The sequence below is a fragment of the Alexandromys fortis genome, unplaced genomic scaffold, assembly GCF_014885135.2.
Source record: "Alexandromys fortis isolate MF-2015 unplaced genomic scaffold, M_Fortis_MF-2015_v1.1 scaffold_30, whole genome shotgun sequence".
Lineage (NCBI taxonomy): Eukaryota > Metazoa > Chordata > Mammalia > Rodentia > Cricetidae > Alexandromys > Alexandromys fortis.
The window spans coordinates 6,265,516-6,286,846 of record NW_026067922.1 but is presented as its reverse complement, the minus strand read 5'-3'; the positions used below and the strand labels follow the sequence as shown (position 1 = coordinate 6,286,846).

The window sequence follows — 21,331 nt, the reverse complement described above, 5'->3', positions numbered from 1 at the left end:
AGATGTTTATTTCAACATCTTAAAGCCAACCATTTCAGTCCGTGTCACATTTCCACTCCTAAGCGTAATTCCTGCTAACAAAATAAAGAAAAAACTCTGTTCTGAGACCATTTTTCAAGGCTTAATGTGTTTGGAAACACCTCTGTTCACAGGGAAGCTTCTGTCAATGTTGACCTGTGATTTCCTTAAAACACAAACTCCCTATATGGAAAATCCATAAGGAAACCATTCAGGGAACACAGCCATAATTTAAAGTGTACAATTGTTTTTTCTTTAAAAGACATTTCTAAAATGGTCTCAATGTAAGTCTACATTAAGAAAAGATCCATTGCCTGAAAATTCACTGCTGTGGAAGCCTTAAGTGCCTAGGAAGTAAAAGGATGCAGTCTTGGAAGGCTACAACATACGGGATGCTTCCAGCTCTTTGACGCTCTGGGAAGGCCAGAATGTAGTGGTAATAAAAAGACCAATGGTTGCCAGGAATTTTAGAGGGTTGAATATGAAGAAATAAACAAACGGGATAGAGGAAAATTACAAGCAAGTAAAGTATTTTGTTTGATACTATAATGGTGGATATGTGGAAGCGTGTGCTCAGGAAACCCTATGGAACTATACAAAACCAAAGATGAAGTCTACAATAAATAAATCAAAGACTTCAGTTAGCAATAATATGTGATTACTAGTTCATTATGTAGCTTGAGTAGACCTATGCAAGATGTTAATAATGAAGAAACAAGAAGCCATATCCAGAAAATCTTTACTTTGGTTCTATTTTTCTATAAACCTGAAACTAGCCTAATAAATAAAGCCCGTTAACTTCTTTAAAAGTTACAATTATAAAAATGTTAATGGCCTATAAAAAACTGTGCTCTCATTTCTTAACAAGAGTTTGGATCTACCAAGCATTTATAGCTCTTAGACAAATTCATTTGTGGTCTATACAACTTTATTATCCTGTCTATTTAGAAATTACTGGTGTTGTAATATTTTATTTCTTTGTAATCATTTTCAAAGTTCTTTGCATGCAGTACCCAAAGTATTCTGTATTCAATTTCACGCTATGATTTTTTATTAAATTAAATAAACTTTCCTGTTAAAAATAATTTTAATATTAAAGTTTGAGCTACGGAGATGGCTTAATGGTTAGCAGCATGTACTGCGTCTCCAGAGGACCTGAGCTCTCTTCCCACCAACCACATTAGGTGGTTCACAACTATCTGTAACTCTAGCTCCAAGCCAGAGCTTCTATGGGTACCTATATTCATGTGAACATACTTATACTTAATTTAAAATGTAATAACAATATTTTTAAAGTATGTGTAAATCAAACTAGTATTAGGAGAAATGAATCACTATATACCTCAAAATTGGGCTATTTTATATACTTTAATGTTATAAACAAATTAAAATTTTGCATCAATAAGTTTTTGGTTTGTCATTCTCTACCACCAGCCACAAAAAAAGGGGGGGAAATAAGAGATGGACAGAGATATTTATATGAGACTGTATATTAAAATATTGGTATACCTTGCTACTAAGATGATTTGAAAAAGGTAAGTACCAACTGGAATACTGATCTTCCTAGCTAACAGCGAAAGTATCAATTGGCTCCACACTTGGTTTTTACAAATAAGCAGCCTCCAAATGTGTATTATTGACGCCAATCCTACGAAGCATTTTGCAACTTCTCCTGCTCATGAAAGCAGTTCCTGGCTGATAGTGGTGATGACAGCCACAATGAAGGGGTCATTCTATACATCAAGAACAATGGCCGTAGATGTGTGAGATAGTGTTTTGTAGCATAAACTCTAAACAATATGGAGAGAAACAACTTTTCAAAGTATTCATTTTTTCCTATCAGTGAAAATATACAAATGTTTTCAAAAAGTTTGCTGAAAACCAATAAAAGAAAATAAGTGCCTCGTGCAATCTAAGTAGGTTTTAGTCATATGAAAGGATAGTTTTGCAACACACTAGAGAAAAGGAAAGTTTTACTTCGATGATGGCCAAATAATAAAAAGAATACAGAATCAGAAAAAAAAGAGTTAAGATGGGTATAGAGGTCCGTGCTTTTAATCTGAGCATTTGGAAGGCAGAGGTAGAAGGATAAGAGGTTAGATTTCATCCTGGCAACATAAGACTCTCAGAAGAGAAGGAAGGAAGGGCTAAAGGAGAGGAGGAGGGAATCAGAGAAGGAGGGAGGGAAAGAAGAGGGGAAGGGAAAGAAAAGGAGAGAAAAGTGTGACAACAAGCATTCCACCAGTGACATCATTTGTATTTACTTGTCTTTTCTTCTGAAGAGAAATGTTATAAACTTCTAGACTTATAAATATAAACTCAAACATAGGAACATGAAGTATGTTGATGAATGGCAGGCTGCGTTCCACCACCCGGCTGCCTGCACGGCTAGCTTTATATCCGAAATAATTACACGGAAACTGCATTCTTTTAAACACTGCTTGGCCCATTAGTTCCAGCCTCTTATTGGCTAGCTCTTATATATTGATCTAACCCATTTTTAATATTTTGTGTAGCACCATGAGCTGGCTTACCAGGAAAGATCTTGACCTGCGTTTGTCTGGAGTGGGAGAATCACGGGACTGACTGACTCGGCTTCTTTCTCCCAGCATTCTGCTCTGTCTACTCTGCCTATCTAAGCTGCTTCCTATCAAAAGGGCCAAGGCAGTTTATTTATTAACCAATGAAATCAACACAAAACAGATGACTCTCCTCCATCAGAAGTAAACATTAAGTGATATAATAAGTATTATATTTATAGGCATATAATTAGTAAATATTGTCATTACAATGCCCTGGTTGAGTGCTTTGGAGACTACCAAGATGTTTCCAAGACAGTCGCCGTGCACAAGCTCAGATAAAGGAAGAGGCAGCAGGAGTGAAGTCAATGCCTGGTGAATGAAATGTGATAAGTATTCTAGTCATTCAGTGGATGCAGCGGGAAATGGTCAGTAACTTGGAGGCAGTGGGTGGGATAAGAACAGGTAACTGAGAAGAGTACCCAGGAGAGTAACGACTGTGGGCAAATGAGAAAACACTAGCTGGGACAAAGTAGAACATCAGTAAGCTAGTTTAGTTGTAAGGTGTTGTGGTAGAGTCAGTCTCAAAAGCTGCATTAGGTAAGGCCCCATTATAAAAGTCCAGAATATAAAAGAAGGCATGTACTAAAAAATACAGTAGGAGGAAGAGTCCATCAACTTCCCAGTGTGTGGTGCACGTCAAGAAATAGGACTGCATGAAAAAAGATGCGATTCTAGGCAACCTGAACTCACGCTAATGACCCCAGAACCCGTGTAAAAGGAAGAGTCAGCAGTGTGTGCCTGTAATCCCAGCCTCCCCATTCTTCAGGATTCTCCTGAATCTTCAGAAGCTCACTGCTGAGCTAGTCTGGCATGTGCAGCAACAAAAGAGACCTTGTCTCAAACAAGAAAGAAGATGAGAACCACAGCTGAGATTGTTGCCTGGCCCCTACACATGCACACATGCCCCCAGAAACATGAATTTGTATGCAAACACACACAGATATACACAAAAATAAGTATGAAATATTTTTTAGAAAAGCATTACAGCTGAAAGTTTTGAGTCTCAGGCAGACTTCCTGTCTCTACAGTTTCATGCTTTATAATCATAAGTCATTTAATTCACAATCAAAATGGAGAAAGCAATCATGCCTAACAAGGTTACTTAAACAATAAATGGTCCAATATATGTAAAGACAGAGTGAAAATGCATTTCTAATAAAAAGGTGCCTTCAAAATTATTGAGCTATTGAAATTAGAATTTGAGAAATTTTGCTGTCAAAATTATCGAGTTGAGAACTGATGGAAATGGTAAAGTTGTGTGCCTGACAGCCTGAGTTCAGTTCCCAGGGACCAACACCACGGTAAGGGGGAGCAACTGACTTCTGAAAGCTGTCCTTTGACGTCCACACATGGGCAGCATGCACACAGAATCACTCATGGAGAACTTTTAAAAGGGAAACAGATGGACCATATGGTCCCATTCACTGAAATATAGATATTTTGTTAAAAATCATAATAAAGAATGGTTTTCTAAACTCTGTATGAATAAAAATCAGATCACTTAATCTTTAAAGAACCTCTTTGTGAGACACAATTACTATTTCCATTGTGAGTTAAATGACTTAGGGTCACAAATAATAAATTTTTGAAAAAGTAAAAACTCAGAATTGTTGCTCTAAGAATTAATACATTTGGGCTTGGAATATAGCTTAGTGGTCAAATGTTTTATCTAGCATGTATGAGGCCCTGGGTTCAGTCCCCAGCACTGCAAAAGCAAATTAGCTAACTAAATAAAGATGAATGTAATTTTAGTTAAAATGTCAGACAAGCTAAACTTTCTTTTAACCTTTCAAAAGTGTTTCTTTAACTGTGAAAACTACATAACACTCCTAAATTGGCCACAAACTGAGAGTAGATAAATCACAGGCCGGGAAAACCTACACTATTACTCTCCTACAGGAAAATAGCAGTAAAACTACTCCTAATGATGTATTGCTATGCTGACAGCCCACAGCATCACTCAGCCATCATCAGAGAAGATACTTCTTGCAGGAGACGGTAATTAACAAAAGAATCCACAATTGGACATTGTGCAGAGAGTGATTTTGGTGATTTTGAATCATTTAGTCTTTTTTTTTTAACATACCAATCCCAGTTCTTCCTCTCTCTTCTTCTCTCCTCCTGCTCCCTGTCCCTCTCTCCCTCACCCCACACCCTACACCTTTTCCCCCACGCACCCCCATCCACTCCTCAGTGAGAGTAAGGCCTCCCCTGGTAAGTCAACTGAATCTGTGTTCCATCACCTCCTTGAGGCAGAACCAAGGTTAAGCAAGGTATCTTTCCATAGAGAATGTGATCCACAAGGTCAGCTCATGCATTAGAGTTAGTTTCTGGTCCCACTGCCATTGGCTCCATATACTGCCCAAGCCACACCACTGACACCTGTGTTCAGGGGGGCCTAGTTTGCTTCTATGCAGGTTCCCCAGATGTTAGCTCAGAGTCGCTTAGTGTTAAATGGAATGTCTTCCTCAAACCCTTCTCCTCAAGACTCTGGTGTCTCTGCAGAAGAAAAGGCAGAAAGATTCTGAAAGCCAGCAGTGGTGAATGATTCTGAGGGAAAAGAGTTGGTCAACACAAAACAAACTCGATGGGGTTTGTGCATGAGTGCTTTTTGTTTTGTGTGGGTATCTTTTGTCTTACTGGTTTTCTTTTGGGTTTTTTTTTTTTGTATATTTTGATTTTCTGCTTTTTGTTGTTTTTTTGGTTTCCTTGTTTGGAGAGAAAAAACAAAAAAAGTTGAGAAAGGAGAGAGATGAGAGATTAGAGTCAGGGGAAAAGAAAAAAAATGGACAAAATATATTGTATGAAATAAAGATTTTTATGTGAAAAAGATTTTCTTTCTATTCTTAAATTTTTTTAAATACCGAAATGCATAAATTGTTGAATTAAATATACTATAATAACCAACTCTACTATTAAAAGATGCATATTGAAGACAAAGGTAAGAATAAGAATGCAGTGACAAATGTGTATATTTAAAGTACAGTATTCCTAAAGTACCGTATGTGCTTTATAACAAGATTACCATTCATAGAAATATGTAGCGGCCAGAAGCCATTAAATGGAGCATTTATCAAGTCCTCAGGAGGGGCAGAATAAGGTAGAGTACTAGCTTAGCAAGCATTCCAGAAGAAGTAGGCGAGTGCAAAGGTTGCCTGCAGAGGCAGCAGCAGGCCAGTGTCTTCAGTGGAACAGACAAGGAGATAATATAGTAAGGTGGCGCTTAGGAATGGGGTAGTGTACTTAGGCACCAAATTAAGAGTTTGGCTCTTAATCAAAATAAGATAAGGACTAGAAGATTACATTGTGCTGAGCTAAATTATAACATGCTAATTTATATTACAAAGGTTCTTCCTGGATACTATGTTCAGAAAAGACAGAGGTGAGGGCTGAGGGAAGAAACTCCATAGATAGGAACTCAATTCTACTGCAGTTAGTCATACAAGGGAAGCCAAAGTAGTAGGTCAGTTAGGGGATGGGAGTGGGGGGATGTCAATGATGATGCCAAGGCTCCTGCCTTGAGCCACTTAACGGAGTTCCTCCTTACTGAAATGAAAACTTTATGAAGGGGAACTGTTTGTATACAAAATACAAAAATGTGGTGATACTTCTTTTGTGTTTTAACAAATAAAACTTGCCTGAAGATCAGAGTATGGAGTTAGCCACACTAGATAGCCACAGAGGCCAGGAAGTGGTGGCACACACCTTTAATCCCAGCACTAGGGAGACAGAAGCAGGCAAATCTCTGTGAGTTCAAGGTCACCCTAGACTACGTGAAATTGAATTAGTCTAAAAGAGAAACAGAGCTAAGCAGTGGTGGCTCACACCTTTAATCTCAACACCAGGGAGGTAGAGATAGGAAGTGATACGGCTGGACTGAGAGAGGAATATAAGGCGGGAGAAGACAAGAGCTCAGAATTCAGTCTGATGTTTTGTAGAGAGGACATTCAGTCTGACGACTTGTAGAGACAGGATACCCCATTCTGTCTCAGGATTTCATATAGATAAAAACTAGTGGCTGACTGCTCTGCTTCTCTGATCTTCAGCTTTCATCCCCTAATATTTGACTTGGGGATTTTACTATTAAGACCAATTAGAATTCATGCTACAAGAACTTTTAGGTAAAACAACAGGAATTTCTCTCGGACTGTGACATGTGTGGGGTTCCTGTTAGATGCCAGAGTAATAAGGAAGGAAACCATGGAGCCTGGAGTTCAGGGACCCATAGAACTTTGTTTACAATTCCCGCGAATCAGGGAGCCAAAAGCATGAAGCACAGACTGTGAGTTTATTCTTTAGCCCTGAGGTTGGGCAGGTGGAACAGCTCAGTGTTTTTTTGAAATGCTCTCCTACATCATATGCAATGCCTTGTACAAGAACTGAAGTCTATGTAGAAAAGATAGTTTCAAATGATGGTGTTACCCAACACAGTGGGTATAATATAATTTAGTGTCCACTATATATATGTTTGCATAGTATATGTGTGTGTGCAAATATCTATCATATACATATACATATATATATATATATCCCCTAATCCAAAAAGGCATTTTATTAGTGCAAACTCTGCCTTGAAGTAGTTTATGTCCATATAAATGAAAATATATAATGTCTGAATAATTAGAGAAATTTTTCATGAGCTAGTCACTGTGGCACACACTGTATTCCTAGCATTTGAGAGGCAAAAGAAAATTTGAGGCCAGTTAGAGCCTGTCTCAAACACCAAGTAAATAAAGAAAGAAGCATGAAGAAGGAACAAGAGAAAAAAAGAAAAGGGGGGTAAGTATTTTAAACACCCACTGCCGAGTAGTTGTTACTATGTATCAACAAATATTTATGGTTAAGCACTAACTTTGCATCCAGGCCATCCCAAATCCATAAGCATTAGCAAGCTCAATTCTTACAATTATACAATAGGGATATCATCATTCCCTTTTAAGATAGGAGGATCTGCCCAAGGTCAAACCTTTAAGAATGCTTAGAGCCAATGTCAGTTATTTTCTCCAGAAAAGTAACTGTGCAGTAAAGGATATGCTAATTTAGCTAGATTTAACTATCCTACAATGTAGATATAGTGATAAAATGTAATCTTCAATTAACAAAAGATAAATGTTAAATGGCATAGCTATCACATGACAAGAGAAGAATTTCATTCATATATACTCAAATAATAGGAATACTTACTGGTAGTAGATACCGTTTTAAGCACCTGTGATATATTTTGGGAGTGGGGGTATAAATAGGAAACAATTCTGCCTTCAAATGCTTGCATTCCAGGATTAGTGAAATGGCTAGTCAGTTAACAACACTGACTAAAGGCTTTTCTAGGAGACCCATGTTAAATCCCTAGCACCTAGCTGACTGTTCACAGTTGTCTGGACTCCATTTCCAGGGAACCTGATGGCTTCTTCTAGTCTTCAAAGGCACTGCATGCCCTTGGTGCACAAACAGGCTTTCAGACAAAACATTCATATATTCAAGAATAATGATTTAAAGAAATCAAAGGAAAAAAAAGTTTCACTTAAAGCAGCGAGTGGGTGGAGGGATTTCAAGCAGGATGTTGGAGTTGGAAAGTGTTCAGTGCAGGAAGAATAGAGCCAAAGTTGAGGTTGAATTTTGTGGATCTGAGAACATTTACTGGTGATCATCTAATCCAGCCACATTTGTATTCTGAATTGATGCATTTCAGCTTACTTTTGGATGTATTTGCAAAATGTACTGAGTGAAGTAACCCTGGCCTTGTTTGCTGTTCTTGCGTTTTCTTGATGCTTCTTTCTTTCCTTACCATTTTTCTAAATATGTCAATGTTATTTACTTGTCTAGCATTTTTAAATTTTGCTTTATTCTATTGATAGTTACTTTGAAAATATGTGTATTCTTTATTTCTCTACAAATTTCAAGGACAGGAAGGAAGCTACAGCTCAGGGCAGTATTCTGAAGGCAAGAGAGTCAAGAAAAGTTCAAGGTCAGCAGCAGCAGCTGCAGAGGGAGTTTGATACCAGCCTGAATTACAAGATATCCTATCTGAAGGAAGAGAAGAAAGGGATGGAGTGAGGGAGGGAGGGAAGAAGTGAGGGAGGGAGGAAAAAAGGGAAAAGGAGGGAGGGAGAGAGGGAAGAAGGGCAGATCCTATACACCTGACAAAATGTAGAGTAGGTTAGAACACTGGTTCATTATCTTTTTATAAGCCACAGATCCTTCCAAAAAGTAGAAGTTATAGATTTTTTTCTTATAAAATTTATGAAAATTAAGATGCTGAAATGGTTTATAAGATCATGAAAATACTTTAATGTGTATATTGATCATGAGACAGAAAAATATCATTGAAAGTTTTCTTTTAATGCTAATAAAATAATCTACACACAAAAGAACCTCTCTACATTTTATAAAGAAAGCACAAAATCTGCAAGCTGAAGAAAACACTTCTACAAAGCAAGAAATAAAACATTCCTAGACCCGCTGAGCTGTTATTGCCCAGGAGTTTCTTCTGAGTCCTTAACAACCCATTCATTTCAGATAAGGATGGAGCTGTTTCAGCCTAGCTCTTCTCGACAAGCCGACTCTAATTGGACGGTTGCACGTCTTAAGAGGCTGTACTCTGGAAATGCCATGTGTCAAATGACTGCCTATAAAGATGACAACATAATTTACTGAAAAAAGCAAAAATTACCAATATGTTTAAAAGTCCTTATTCTAATCATGATACTAGCTACATTTACTAGGGATTTACACACCATTCACTAGTGCATTAGTGCACTTAATTCTATTATATCCAGTTCTATAACATGGGAAGGTAAGTGCAGGAAGACTAAGAAACCTCTCTATAGATAGATAGATAGATAGATAGATAGATAGATAGATAGATAGATAGATAAGAGAGAGAGAGAGAGAGAGAGAGAGAGAGAGAGAGAGAGAGAGAGAGAGAATCTTACCTAAGATCAGTATTCCAATCAGGAACTCTGACACAAGAGCAATAAACTCAAAAACTAAGATTTTAGCCAACTTGACTGTGCTTTATGAGTGTCATTTTCAATTAGAAGCTAAGCAATTCTGCCATGTTGTTAGTAGTTATACTTGGTTTCTAATAGAGATTATTTTTTAATAGAATACAAGTGTAATTACAGCTATGGATTACTCTGATTTTTAGTTTTATTTAACATAACACTATATCATTTGCTAAGAAATCTGAATGTTTCACAGAGCTGTTTTTCTCTCAAGATCACTTAACTTACACACGTAGATATGACGCATTACCTTTAAGAAGTTTTATTCCCATATAAACTATATAGTACATTTGTAAGACTCAAATATAAATTGGGCTTTAGTAAATTAGTATGACTTTAATACTCCATTATACTAAAACACTGTCATCAACCCATTCATGACATTTGATAAACCCATTTTGTTAAATCTAACAAAAGCTAAACATCATAATTTCAAAGCTGAGCAAATCAAATATACCTATGTAAACACTTATGAAACAGAATCCTAATTTAAAGCTCATATTAATAAGGTAAGAAAACAACACTCCAAAAATCTGCATACCATTTTATACTCAATTTATCATTAAAAATATAAATTTAATGATAAGCAAAAATATTATTACTAGACTTTTTATAAAGTTTTAAACTTACTGGGATGCCCAAATCAGACAAAATTATTGGGTCATGATTATATACTATAGTTGGTTATATATTAGAAAGCTTTAGGAATTTTGCATAAAATCAATTTTTCATTAAAAGATTATTTCAGAACAAAGCCAAAATTAGTAATATATTTCTTTTTCAAAGTATGTCTTTCCCTTTTACATTTAATGTAACAGTGATTTATGGTAATTTTGCAATGGATGGAAAGTAGCTTCATTAATTTCCATCAGTAGTAGGCCCTTTGTACAATGATGACCTGTTTCATTAAGCTATGATGTTGGTAATACATCCCTTAGAAGAATAAAACGTGATCCTTTTCTTATTGCTATATTTTTGACTAATTTATTGTTAACCTTTTAAAAAGTATAAACATTCCAGAATACTGTGAGAAATTGCTCTTAAAAGTCAGTATTTAAAAACATGTCATAAAGCCTGGTGGTGTTAGCACATAGCACACTCCTTTGATCCCAGCACTTGGGAGGCAGAGGCAGGTGAATCTCTGAATTCCAGGCCATCCTGGTCTACAGAGTGAGTTCCAGGACAGTCAAGGCTGCACAGGTGTGGAGCCTTGCAAACATCCTAGCAAACATCTGCCTCTGTGGCTCTAGGAGAGTATTCTAAATTCAGAATCTCAGAGCTTGGTTACAGTGGAAACAGAATCCTATAACACAATCTTCAGAAGATTCACAAACACAATAAAGTCAGAACAATACTGGCCTAAACGACATATAAAATACCTGGTGAAGCTGTCCAGTGGTGGAACACGCCTTTAATCCCAGCATTCAGGAGGCAGAGGCAGGCGGATCTCTGTGAGTTCGAGGCCAGCCTGGTCTACAAGAGCTAGTTCCAGGACAGGCACCAAAGCTACAGAGAAACCCTGTCTCGAAAAACAAAAAAATTAAAAAAAAATACCTGGTGAACTGGCAGCTGCCACATAACATGCAACAATGTGGATGTGTGTTCCTGTCCTCTTTGTATTCTACATCAAATTAGGTTCCTAAATCCAAATGTTCCCTGTCTTTCTAGGAAGAAGCAACTGCATCCTGACCAATATGGCTCTTTAGACTCATAGATTATCAGTCCCCTGGTGATCACGTATTCTCAGGGGAGAAGAGACTGCCTCTATACTTCTGATCTGTCAGGCATCAGCTAATTTCAAAGATCAAGTCACCAAAGATTGAGACAAAATGAAGGTTCTGGAGATAGCATTTTTCTGATGATGTAAAGACATAAAAATATATATATGAGAAATGGTGCCTCACTGAATGCATTTGAGTAGATATATTTTCCTTGCAATGTAGCCTTTTTGGATTTAATATTGTCATGTAAATGTATTACAAGACTAACTTCACCTTGCTCCCTAATTTCAATCTTATCTTTATCTAAACTCATTGGTAGATAGAATAAATACTAGTCCTATTTTTGTTTTATTTTGATACTGAAAAATTTTTAGGTGTTATTGGGAATTGTTTGATTTTTCTTTGGTTGTTTTTAATAGCAATTAAAAATAAAATTATAATAGCTACATTCAAAAATCATGTCAACACCTAAAAATAATAAGTAATTGCTATAATATTGGTTTCTGACCTCAAATGTATACCAGAGTCTCTTGTCAATGTAGTGCTGGGATTAAAGCATGATCCATAATACCCTTATCAGTATTAGTAAATTATTTATATTCATAAAATATCTACTTGAGAGGTTCTATAAAGGTATAAAATATGAAGCTGTGGTTCTCAATCTTCCTAATGCTGCAAGCCCTTAACACAGTTCCTCATGTTGTGACTCTCAACCATAAAATTATTTCATTGCTACTTCATAACTCTAATTTTGCTACTGTAGTTAATCATAATATAGATATTTGATATGCAGGGTATCTTATGTGGAAGTCCTGTGAAAGGATCCATTCAACCCCCAAAGGAGTCACAATGCACAGGTTGGGAACCAATGGTATAGAGCATAATTTGGAGTGGCATTTCAAGAACAGTGATCCACCTGAGATGGATTCTCTTTTGTTTAGTATTTTGCAAACTAATAGTACATATGTAATGAATCTCACATTTAAAACATGTCTTATCACTTAGGCTTAGTAGTGTATTGTCATACACTATTGCAAATATTAGTACGTACTTTCAGAGGGATTTCCAGTATTATTTTAATTTTTAACCAGATTCTAAATTGAAATTAGTAACATCGTTATTTTTAAAGTGTAAAATTGTGTACTTGTTTTCTATCAACCAAAGTATTTTCATCATGCTAAGACAATACGACAGTCATCTTAAAACATATTCTAAAAAGTAACAGAAGATCTTACCTCCCTTCAATAAATAATCATTCTTTTCTTTTTTACATTCCTCAGCAGAAAAGGCAGGACTTTTGTGGAAAGGTTTCTTACAATCTGAAAATAAAGACTAACATATTATGGCCCAAGCTAACTTTTATGTCACTTCAGTTACTAGCTGGTTATAGCCCTTTCTAGAGAAAGTAACTTTGCTCTACAAATGTTAACAATATTGGCATGCTGTTTTTTATAAATACTGACTTCAATTGGCTCCAAATATTTAGAAAAATTTAATAAGAGTTTGGAGCTTTTCTTAAAATTTAAGTGACTTTTTCAACTTCGGTTTATCGCCTAACATTTTAATGGGTCTCTGTTGGAAATAACATACATTCATGAAGCCTCTTCTATATTATTTGCTGCCAAATATTATATATTTTCCTTACACAAGAAAAAAACACTAACTTTTTATCATGAGTAAGAAATTTTAAAATAAATGGCATACCTTCCTCAGAAGTAGAATGGATGGATTCTTCCTCTGATCTTGGACAGCAATATTCATTTGGAACTGCCTGTCCCCCATGAGTAGGGATTGTTTTCCAATTAAATAAACGTTGGTGTCTTTTATGCATGTTGGAGCCTGCTCTCAAATCAAGGGACAAAGCAGGTGCATTTCTTTTGTTGGTTTCAACCATTTCCAAATCTTTTTCTATCTCCATTCTTGCCTCCTTAACATCATTACTTTCTCCAAAGTAATTTTCTTTCCTATTGTTTGTTTCGGCTGTACTTGGAATTTCATTTTCTTTACTAATTTCATGAAACATATGAAGCTCTTCAAGTACTAAATCAAATTTACTCTTCATCTCGAAATCCTTTGCTATTGGCAGAGTTTCTGTTGATAAACATGGAGCAGCTAAGCCCTGAAAACATTCATTGTTCTCTCCACTTGAATCACTTTCAAACTGATGATCAGCATGTAATGTAGAGTCATTCTCTGGATGAAAACGCGCTGAATTAGCTAACTCGCCTTCTTGCAAAATGTCTCCAGTCTCTTTAGTGTTAGCTCCACTATTTTGCTTAGCAGATGTAGTTTCTCTCACATTTACGTCCTTACTCACTTGCGAAGCTACCTGCACTGAAGACACACTTTCGACTGGGGGAGAACTATCCTCTTTTTTCTCTATACCGATAGCTTTATGAACTTGGAGTCTACTTGAACTTTCTGTGATCTTGACAAACTTCTTCAAAATAAAATCATATATTTTCCATTCTGTGTCATCTAGCAAGTTCTTCAAGCTGGACTTCTGTGTTATCACCATAGCATTTATCTGATCACTATGTATTTTATTTTCGTTTAACAATGTGCTCAGTTGCCTAGCATTAAAGATATGTTCAAATGCTAACTGAAAAATACAATGAGGGGTCTTCTGCTTCTGCTTCCTTTCAATATCTAACTCTTGATTGGACATACAACTTTCATAATATTTTTCATTAGTATGTCCACAGTTATTCTGTATAAGTAGCATATCAGACTTCACACGTGTGCTAGCAATACCAAAACTATAGTAAGCCCAATTCTCCACATTTAGGAATTGCTCAGAACAACTTGCATTCTCATAACTAGGCTCTTTTGACAAAGAAAGTCCTTCTGTGTCTTCAAAATCCAGTAAAAGAGGAACATTTTCATGTGGTTTGTAAATTGGAAACCCTTTAGTTGCTATACTAAGAGAGCTGATGCTGTGTTTCTGAGCCCCTTCAAGAACATGCTCCATTTTAAATAGCTGTCTTTTCTTTGCCATAGATTTTGTGTTGTTTACTAATGGTCTTGAAGAAATGAACATCCTTGTTAGAAATACAACATGACTTTCCTTTATAATGTTTTTCAAATAATTCAAATGCACTAAACATTTGAAGATGCAACCCTCTTCTGAGTCATCTCCATTTCTTATGAAAGAAACAAAGTGATTGAGCAAAGAAACTATATTTGTTTTCAGAATGATAGTATAAAGTTCTGAAATGTTATTTTGCAAGAATTTGCTCAAAATGCCACTCTTTTGAATATCAATCTGCTTTTCACATGTCAGCATTTGACGGCAGGTCAAAGTACTACCATCTTTATTTCTGGATATGTATTTCTGCATAGTATCGTGCCTCAGCTGTAGTGTATTGGCATGTTCATCTTTACCATTAAACCAAACCATCTTTATTAAATGGGGGGAAGGACCCAGGGTTCCTATCACCAGAGTACTTGACTGGGGTTCATGCACATCCCTGACTTTTGCATTGTGATAGTCTCCCTTGTTTAAAAGGTCAGTCTCTAGTAACTGTGCCAAATTTGAATTTTCTCTAAGTTTTTTCATAGTTTCACAGATAACCCTAAAATTTTTCCTTATCCAACAATTTTGTCTTTTCCTTTTCAAAATAGCTCTGTTAGAGTCCCAGCTTTGGGATTCTTCTTGTCTGGTAGGTAGGTTGCCGTCTAGATTCCTTTCTGTTCCCTCCCAGTCCGCGTCTCCTAGTGTGAGAGTGGAATTCTCGCAAGAGTATCTGACATCACCCTCGATACTACTACGGTGACAGCAGTTTAAAGTGATCGAGTCTATTTCCCCTTCTACAGGGAGTGACTGCTGTTGACTTTCATAACAGCCACAAAAATCATTTTCCACAAATACAATTTTTTTATCATCCTGAAACTTTTGTTTCTTAGCATCGGGTCTATTTTGGGACCCGAAAATGCCTGTGAAATCCCTAGCATATGCCACAACTTTGTCATTCTTTTTCTTTGCTGTTTCCTTTAAATAGACAAAGGACATGTTGCTATTTAAATCCCTTGGGAACTCAGGGGAAATTATTGTGATGTTATCTCTAAAATAACCGGGTTTGGCGCTTCCCAAGCAGGCCTGGTTTTGAAGTCTTGGTATTTTTAGTGTGGATGATGAAATGTTTTCTTTTTTCTCTGAGGTTATGACACTGACAACTTTACATCTGTCCTTAAGGTCATGTAATGTTGGCTTAGTTTCCTCAGAAAATGTAACCTCTAGAAATGGGCTTCCTGGCTGTCTCACAGAATTCTTTTCTTTCAGAGTAGTTCCCTTCCCCGGGGCAGGAAGTTCTTCAGGCTCAGGTCTGACTCTTTGGATACCGGGCACAGAGGTGTTGGGTGGAACCAGACTCACTTCTGCTGGGTCATCATGGCGCACACCTAGAGCCTCCCTAACCTCCTGCGGCCCCGGTTCCTGAGACTTTTCTGGAGCCCTCGAACAACCTGCTCTTCCTGAGACTCCAGACTGCCAACAGCTCTGCGTCTGGAACGTTCCGTCCTGCCACCCCGGGCCACACCGCTGCCTCCCGCCGCCTGAGCTGCCCGGGTTCTTTGGAATGAGGAACGCTGGGAAGGGTCTGGGCGACCACTCCCAGACTTTTTCTACCTCAGACAAGCGAGGCACCACAAGCAGCGGCCACGCGGCCGCCGAGACGCCGGCAGGCTCCTCCAGACGAGGCCGCTTGCGGCTGGGTGGCGTCGCAGCGGGGTCCTCGGGAGGCCGTGTGGAGGGGACAGGCCGGGCAGGGCCTGCAGGCCGCGCGGGGCGCGACAGTGACATGTCCGCTACCACCACCGGCACCTGCTCAGGTCCCGCCGCGCTTCAGCCCCTTTAAAGGACGGGAGCGGATCAGCCCCGCCCCCTGCCCCGCCCCTGCCCCGCCCCCGAGCTAGACTTAGGCAGTCTACCGCGGTCTCGCCACACCCTAGCCACGCCCCCGTCACGCCCCCTAGGGACTCCGCCCCCACCGTGTCTGTCAAAGCCCAGAGCGCCCGGGACCGTTACACCCTCTATTTTTAGCGCCTTTGAGAAGCTGTTCTACCTGTTTTCCGCCTTCTCCGCGGTAGAATTGAGGGGGCGGGGGAGGGGCGATCAGAATCTGTCTCCGTTTAAAGTGTTGTGAGAGCCGCCTTACTTTTTTTCAAGTTCGAAAACGGGTGTTGTCTGAAGCAGTTTCTCAGTTTTTTTCAGGAGGCTTTTCTCATGAAATCCCAAGACACTGTCAACGCCAAACCAACAATCTTTATATCTGGAAATATTTTTTTCGAAAAAAGAATCACAGTTATACTTAAAATCAGATTTCCCGCTGTATTAAGATGAAAATAAATCTGTGGAGAAAGCTCTGGTACTTAACAGTATCAATATTTTGAGGAAATGGAAAGAATTTAGAACCTAGAAAATTATTTTCTCTTTAGTTAAGACCAGGACTTTTCACGAGTATGGCGGAATTTGCTACCCAAAGGTGGAAATGTTTACTTAGAAATAAAAATCACATGTTTGAAGTTCACTTGGTTTAAATACAATGATCAGGTAGTGCCTCGTATTTAATAAAGAATTTTAAATGCTATTTCATTTCCCCTTGCACTAAGAAACTTCTTTATGATTTATAGTCAGTGACAAATTTTGTAAATCCTGGAATTATGAAGAAGAAAATGATCTTTAAAGCATTTACTTATATACATTCTTATTAAGCAAATGTAATTACTGTCAGGCGAGCATAAACCTCAATCCTCTTGATGATCATTTCAACGTTAGAATACTGTATGTTCCTTTTAAAAACTGTGTGAGTACTACAGTATCGCATCGCGGAAACTGTTTTCAGAACTCTATGGGGTACATATGGAAATACGAAATCGGTGCACTGCTTGCAGTAATAAAATATTCATCTACTCCAAGTCTCACAAATGCTTGCAGAAATATTGTTATTCCCACCTTAGATGTCTGACTTTGCTGATAAATTCTTTCAGACACATTTACTCAAAGTCGGAAAAAGACCTTTAACAGAACTACCTCATCAACACGCTAGGAATGAGGGCAGTGGTTCAAATCACGCATCAGTATGCTCTCCGTGTGCGACTTCTGTATGTCTCTCTTCTTCTTCTTCTTCTTCTTCTTCTTCTTCTTCTTCTTCTTCTTCTTCTTCTTCTTCTTCTTCTTCTTCTTCTTCTTCTTCTTCTTCTCCTCCTCCTCCTCCTCCTCCTCCTCCTCCTCCTCCTCCNTCTTCTTCTTCTTCTTCTTCTTCTTCTTCTTCTTCTTCTTCTTCTTCTCCTCCTCCTCCTCCTCCTCCTCCTCCTCCTCCTCCTCCTTCTTCTTCTAATTGCTTCTATTAAGCTATACATTTTTCTCTGCTCCCCTCCCTTCCTCTCCCCTCCCCTTCTACCCTCTCCCAATTTACTCAAGAGATCTTGTCTTTTTCTACTTCCCATGTAGATTAGATCCATATATGTCTCTCTTAGGGTCCTCATTGTTGTTTGGTTCTCTGGGGTTGTGATTTATAGGCTGTTTTTTTTTTCTTTATGTCTAAAAGCCATTTATAAGTGAGTACTATAATATTTGTCTTTCAGGGTCTGGGTTACCTCACTCAATATGATGTTTTCTAGATCCATCTATTTACCTGCAAATTTCAAGATGTCATTATTTTTTTCCTCAGTGTAGTACTCCATTGTGTAAATATACCACATTTTCCTTATCCATTATTCGGTCCAGGGACATTTAGATTATTTCCAGGTTCTGACTATAACAAATAATGCTGCTATGAACATAGTTGAGCACATGTACTTGTGGTACAAGTGAGCATCCTTTGGATATATACCCAAAAGTGGTATTACTGGATCTTGAGGAAATTTGTTTCCTAATTTTCTGAAAAATTGCTATATTGTTATCCAAAGGGGTTGTGCCAGCTTGCATTCCCACCAGCAGTACAGAAGTGTTCCCTTTACCCCACATCCTCTCCAGCATAAGTTGTCATCAGTGTTTTTGATCTTGGCCATTCTCACAGGTATAATATGGAATCTCAGAATTGTTTTGATTTGCATTTCTTTGATGGCTAAAGATGTTGAGCATTTCCTTAAGTGTCTTTTAGCCATTTTAGATTCCTCAGTTGAGAGTTCTCTATTTAGGTCTATACTCCATTTTTTATTGGATTATTTGTTCTTTTGAGGAGCAATTTCTTGAGTTCTTTGTATATTTTGGAGATCAGCCCTCTGTCCCATGTGGGGTTGGTAAAAATCTTTTCCCATTCTGTAGGCTGCCATTTTGGCTTGTTGACCATATCCTTTGCTTTACAGAAGTTTCTCAGCTTCAGAAGGTCCCATTTATTAATTGTTTCTCTCAGTATCTGTGCTACTGGAGTTATATTTAGGAAGTGGTCTCCTGTGCCAATGCATTCAAGTATACTTCCCACTTTCTCTTCTAACAATAGATACAGAAGAAATCCAGAGAATCATTAGGTCATATTTTGAAAACCTGTACTCCACAAAGTTGGAAAATTTAAAGGAAATGGAGAAATTTCTGGATAAATATCACTTACCAAAATTAAATCAAGATCAAATAAGCAAATTAAATAGACCTATAACTGCTAAAAAAAAATAGAAATAGTCATCAAAATTCTCCCTACACCCCCCAAAAAAAGCCCAAGACCAGATGGTTTCAACTCAGAAATCTACAAGATTTTCAAGGAAGAACTAATACCAATACTCCTCAAATTGTTCCATGCGATAGAAACAGAAAGAACATTGCCAAACTCTTTTTATAAGGCTTACAATTACCCTGATACCCAAATAACATAAAGACATTACTAAGAAAGTGAATTACAGACCAGTCTCACTCATGAACATTTGTTGTTGGAAGAGGCCTCTTGGCCCATTAGCTCTAGCTTCTTATTGGTTAATCTCTTAGATATTAGTTTAACCCATATCCGTTAATCTGTGTATCACCATGTGACTATGGTTTACTAGGTAAAGTTGCCAGTGTCTGTCTCTGGCTGAGGGTCCATGGCTTCTCCGGACTCCGCCCTTTTTCTCCCAGCATACAGCCTAGCTTTTCCCACCTAGTTTTGTTCTGCCCTTGCCATAGGCTCAAAGCAGTTTTTTATTCGTTAACCAATAAAAGCAACACGTAGACAGAAGGACTTCCCACACCAAACACTGATGCAAAAATACTCAAGAAAATACTGGCAAATTAATTACAAGAACACATCAGAAACATCATCCACCATAACCAAGTCAGCTTCACCCCAGAGATGCAGGGATGGTTCAACATATGAAAATCTGTCAATATAATCCACTAAATAAACAAACTGAAAAATCAGAACTACATGATCATCTCATTAGATGCTGATCCCTTCATGATAAAGGTCTTGGAGAAAGGAGGGATACAAGGAATATACCTAAACATAATAAAGGCAACATACAGCAAGCCAACAGCCAACATCAAACTAAATGGAGAGAAACTCTTAGTGGTTCCACTGAAATCAGGCACAGGACAAGGCTATCCACTCTCTCCATATCTATTCAATACAGTACTTGAGATCCTAGCTAGAGCAATAAGACAAAAAAAAGGAGATCAAGGGGATACAAATCAGAGAAAAAGAAGTCAAATTCTCGTTATTTGCTGATGATATGATAGTTTACATAAGCAACCCCAAAAATTCTACCAAAGAACTTCTAAAACTCATAAATACTTTCAGTAATGTAGCAGAATACAAGATTAACTCAAAAAAATCAGTAGCCCTCCTGTACACAGATGATAAATGGGCTGAGAGAGAAATTAGAGAAACATCACATTTCACAAAAGCCACAAATAGCATAAAATATCTCGGAGTAACTCTAACCAAACAAGTAGGAGACCCATATGACAAAAATTTTAAATCTTTGAAGAAAGAAATTCAAGAAGACACCTGAAAGTGAAAAGATCTACCATGTACTGAGCAGGTAGAATTAACATTAATATTAAGATTAAATGGCAATCTACAAATTCAATACAATGCCCAGCAAAATTCTTCACAGATCTCAAAAGAACAATACTCAACTTTATATGAAAAAGCAAAAAACCTAGTATAGCCAAAACTATCTTGTACAATAAAGGAACTTCTGAAGGCATCACAATTCCTGACTTCAAACTCTACTACAGAGCTACAGTACTGAAAACAGCCTGATGTTGACATAAAAACAGACAGGAGGACCAATAGAACTGAACCAAAGACCCAGATATTAATCCACACACCTACGGATACCTGATTTTTGACAAAGAGCAAAAAAATTAAAATGGAAAAAAAGTATATTTAACAAATGGTGCTAACATAACTGAATATCAGCATGCAGGAGAATGAAAGTAGATCCATGTCTATCACCATGAACAAAACTCAAGTCCATATGGATCAAAGACCTCAACATAAAGCCAGTCATACTGAACCTCATAGAAGAGAAAGTGGGAAGTATACTTGAACACTTCTGTATGTGTTACACTGCCTTCTTGTCCCAGATTTCTGGGAATCTGAACTCCAATCTAGTGCAGTGCATTCTAAGCTTGTAATTAACTGATAGGGTTTGTTTGCACAGCTAACATGGGTAGAATGGGCACACAACTATGCTACTAGGAGCAAGATTTTTTTAACCTGTAAATGCCAGACTTTTGTGATTTCTAAGTTGAACTTGGTGGATTATATTTTTGTTCATCTTGCTAGATTTTATAAGGACACACTCTTTTCTAAGCCCTCCATTACACCATTGTTTAACAACTACATTTTAAGGACCAGAAGTCAAAATACAAATGTGATAAGACTTAATTCCATTAATTGTTTTAGAACTACATCCAAGTCATTATTAAGTGTATAGAAATGTGGAATGCTTTTTTCCCATATATATGGATACATAAATGTTTGCATGTATATGTCCTACTCCTGCAGAAATAGACAGCAATCAAGCCCAAAATAGATGTGTTTTGTTGCATTTTCTCCTTAAAATTACACTAATGACCACTGTCAAA

At 37.5% G+C, this 21,331-nt stretch overlaps 1 protein-coding gene across 2 annotated transcripts; it reads right to left on the bottom strand.

The window, feature by feature from the left end:
- Positions 1-8,509: 8,509 nt before the first annotated feature.
- Rad51ap2 (RAD51 associated protein 2) lies at positions 8,510-16,132 on the bottom strand. 2 transcript variants are annotated; one of them, XM_050141809.1, is made up of 3 exons: positions 13,030-16,132; positions 12,561-12,644; positions 8,510-9,226 (listed from the first exon to the last, which is right to left on the bottom strand). In XM_050141809.1, exons 1-3 carry the CDS (start codon positions 16,124-16,126, stop codon positions 9,108-9,110), a joined length of 3,300 nt encoding a protein of 1,099 aa, XP_049997766.1. In that variant the 5' UTR covers positions 16,127-16,132; the 3' UTR covers positions 8,510-9,107. The 2 variants fall into 2 exon arrangements, 1 of the variants encoding a protein (XP_049997766.1); XR_007591604.1 differs by having other exon boundaries at positions 9,191-9,226; positions 15,953-16,069.
- Between the last annotated feature and the right edge of the window lie 5,199 nt (positions 16,133-21,331).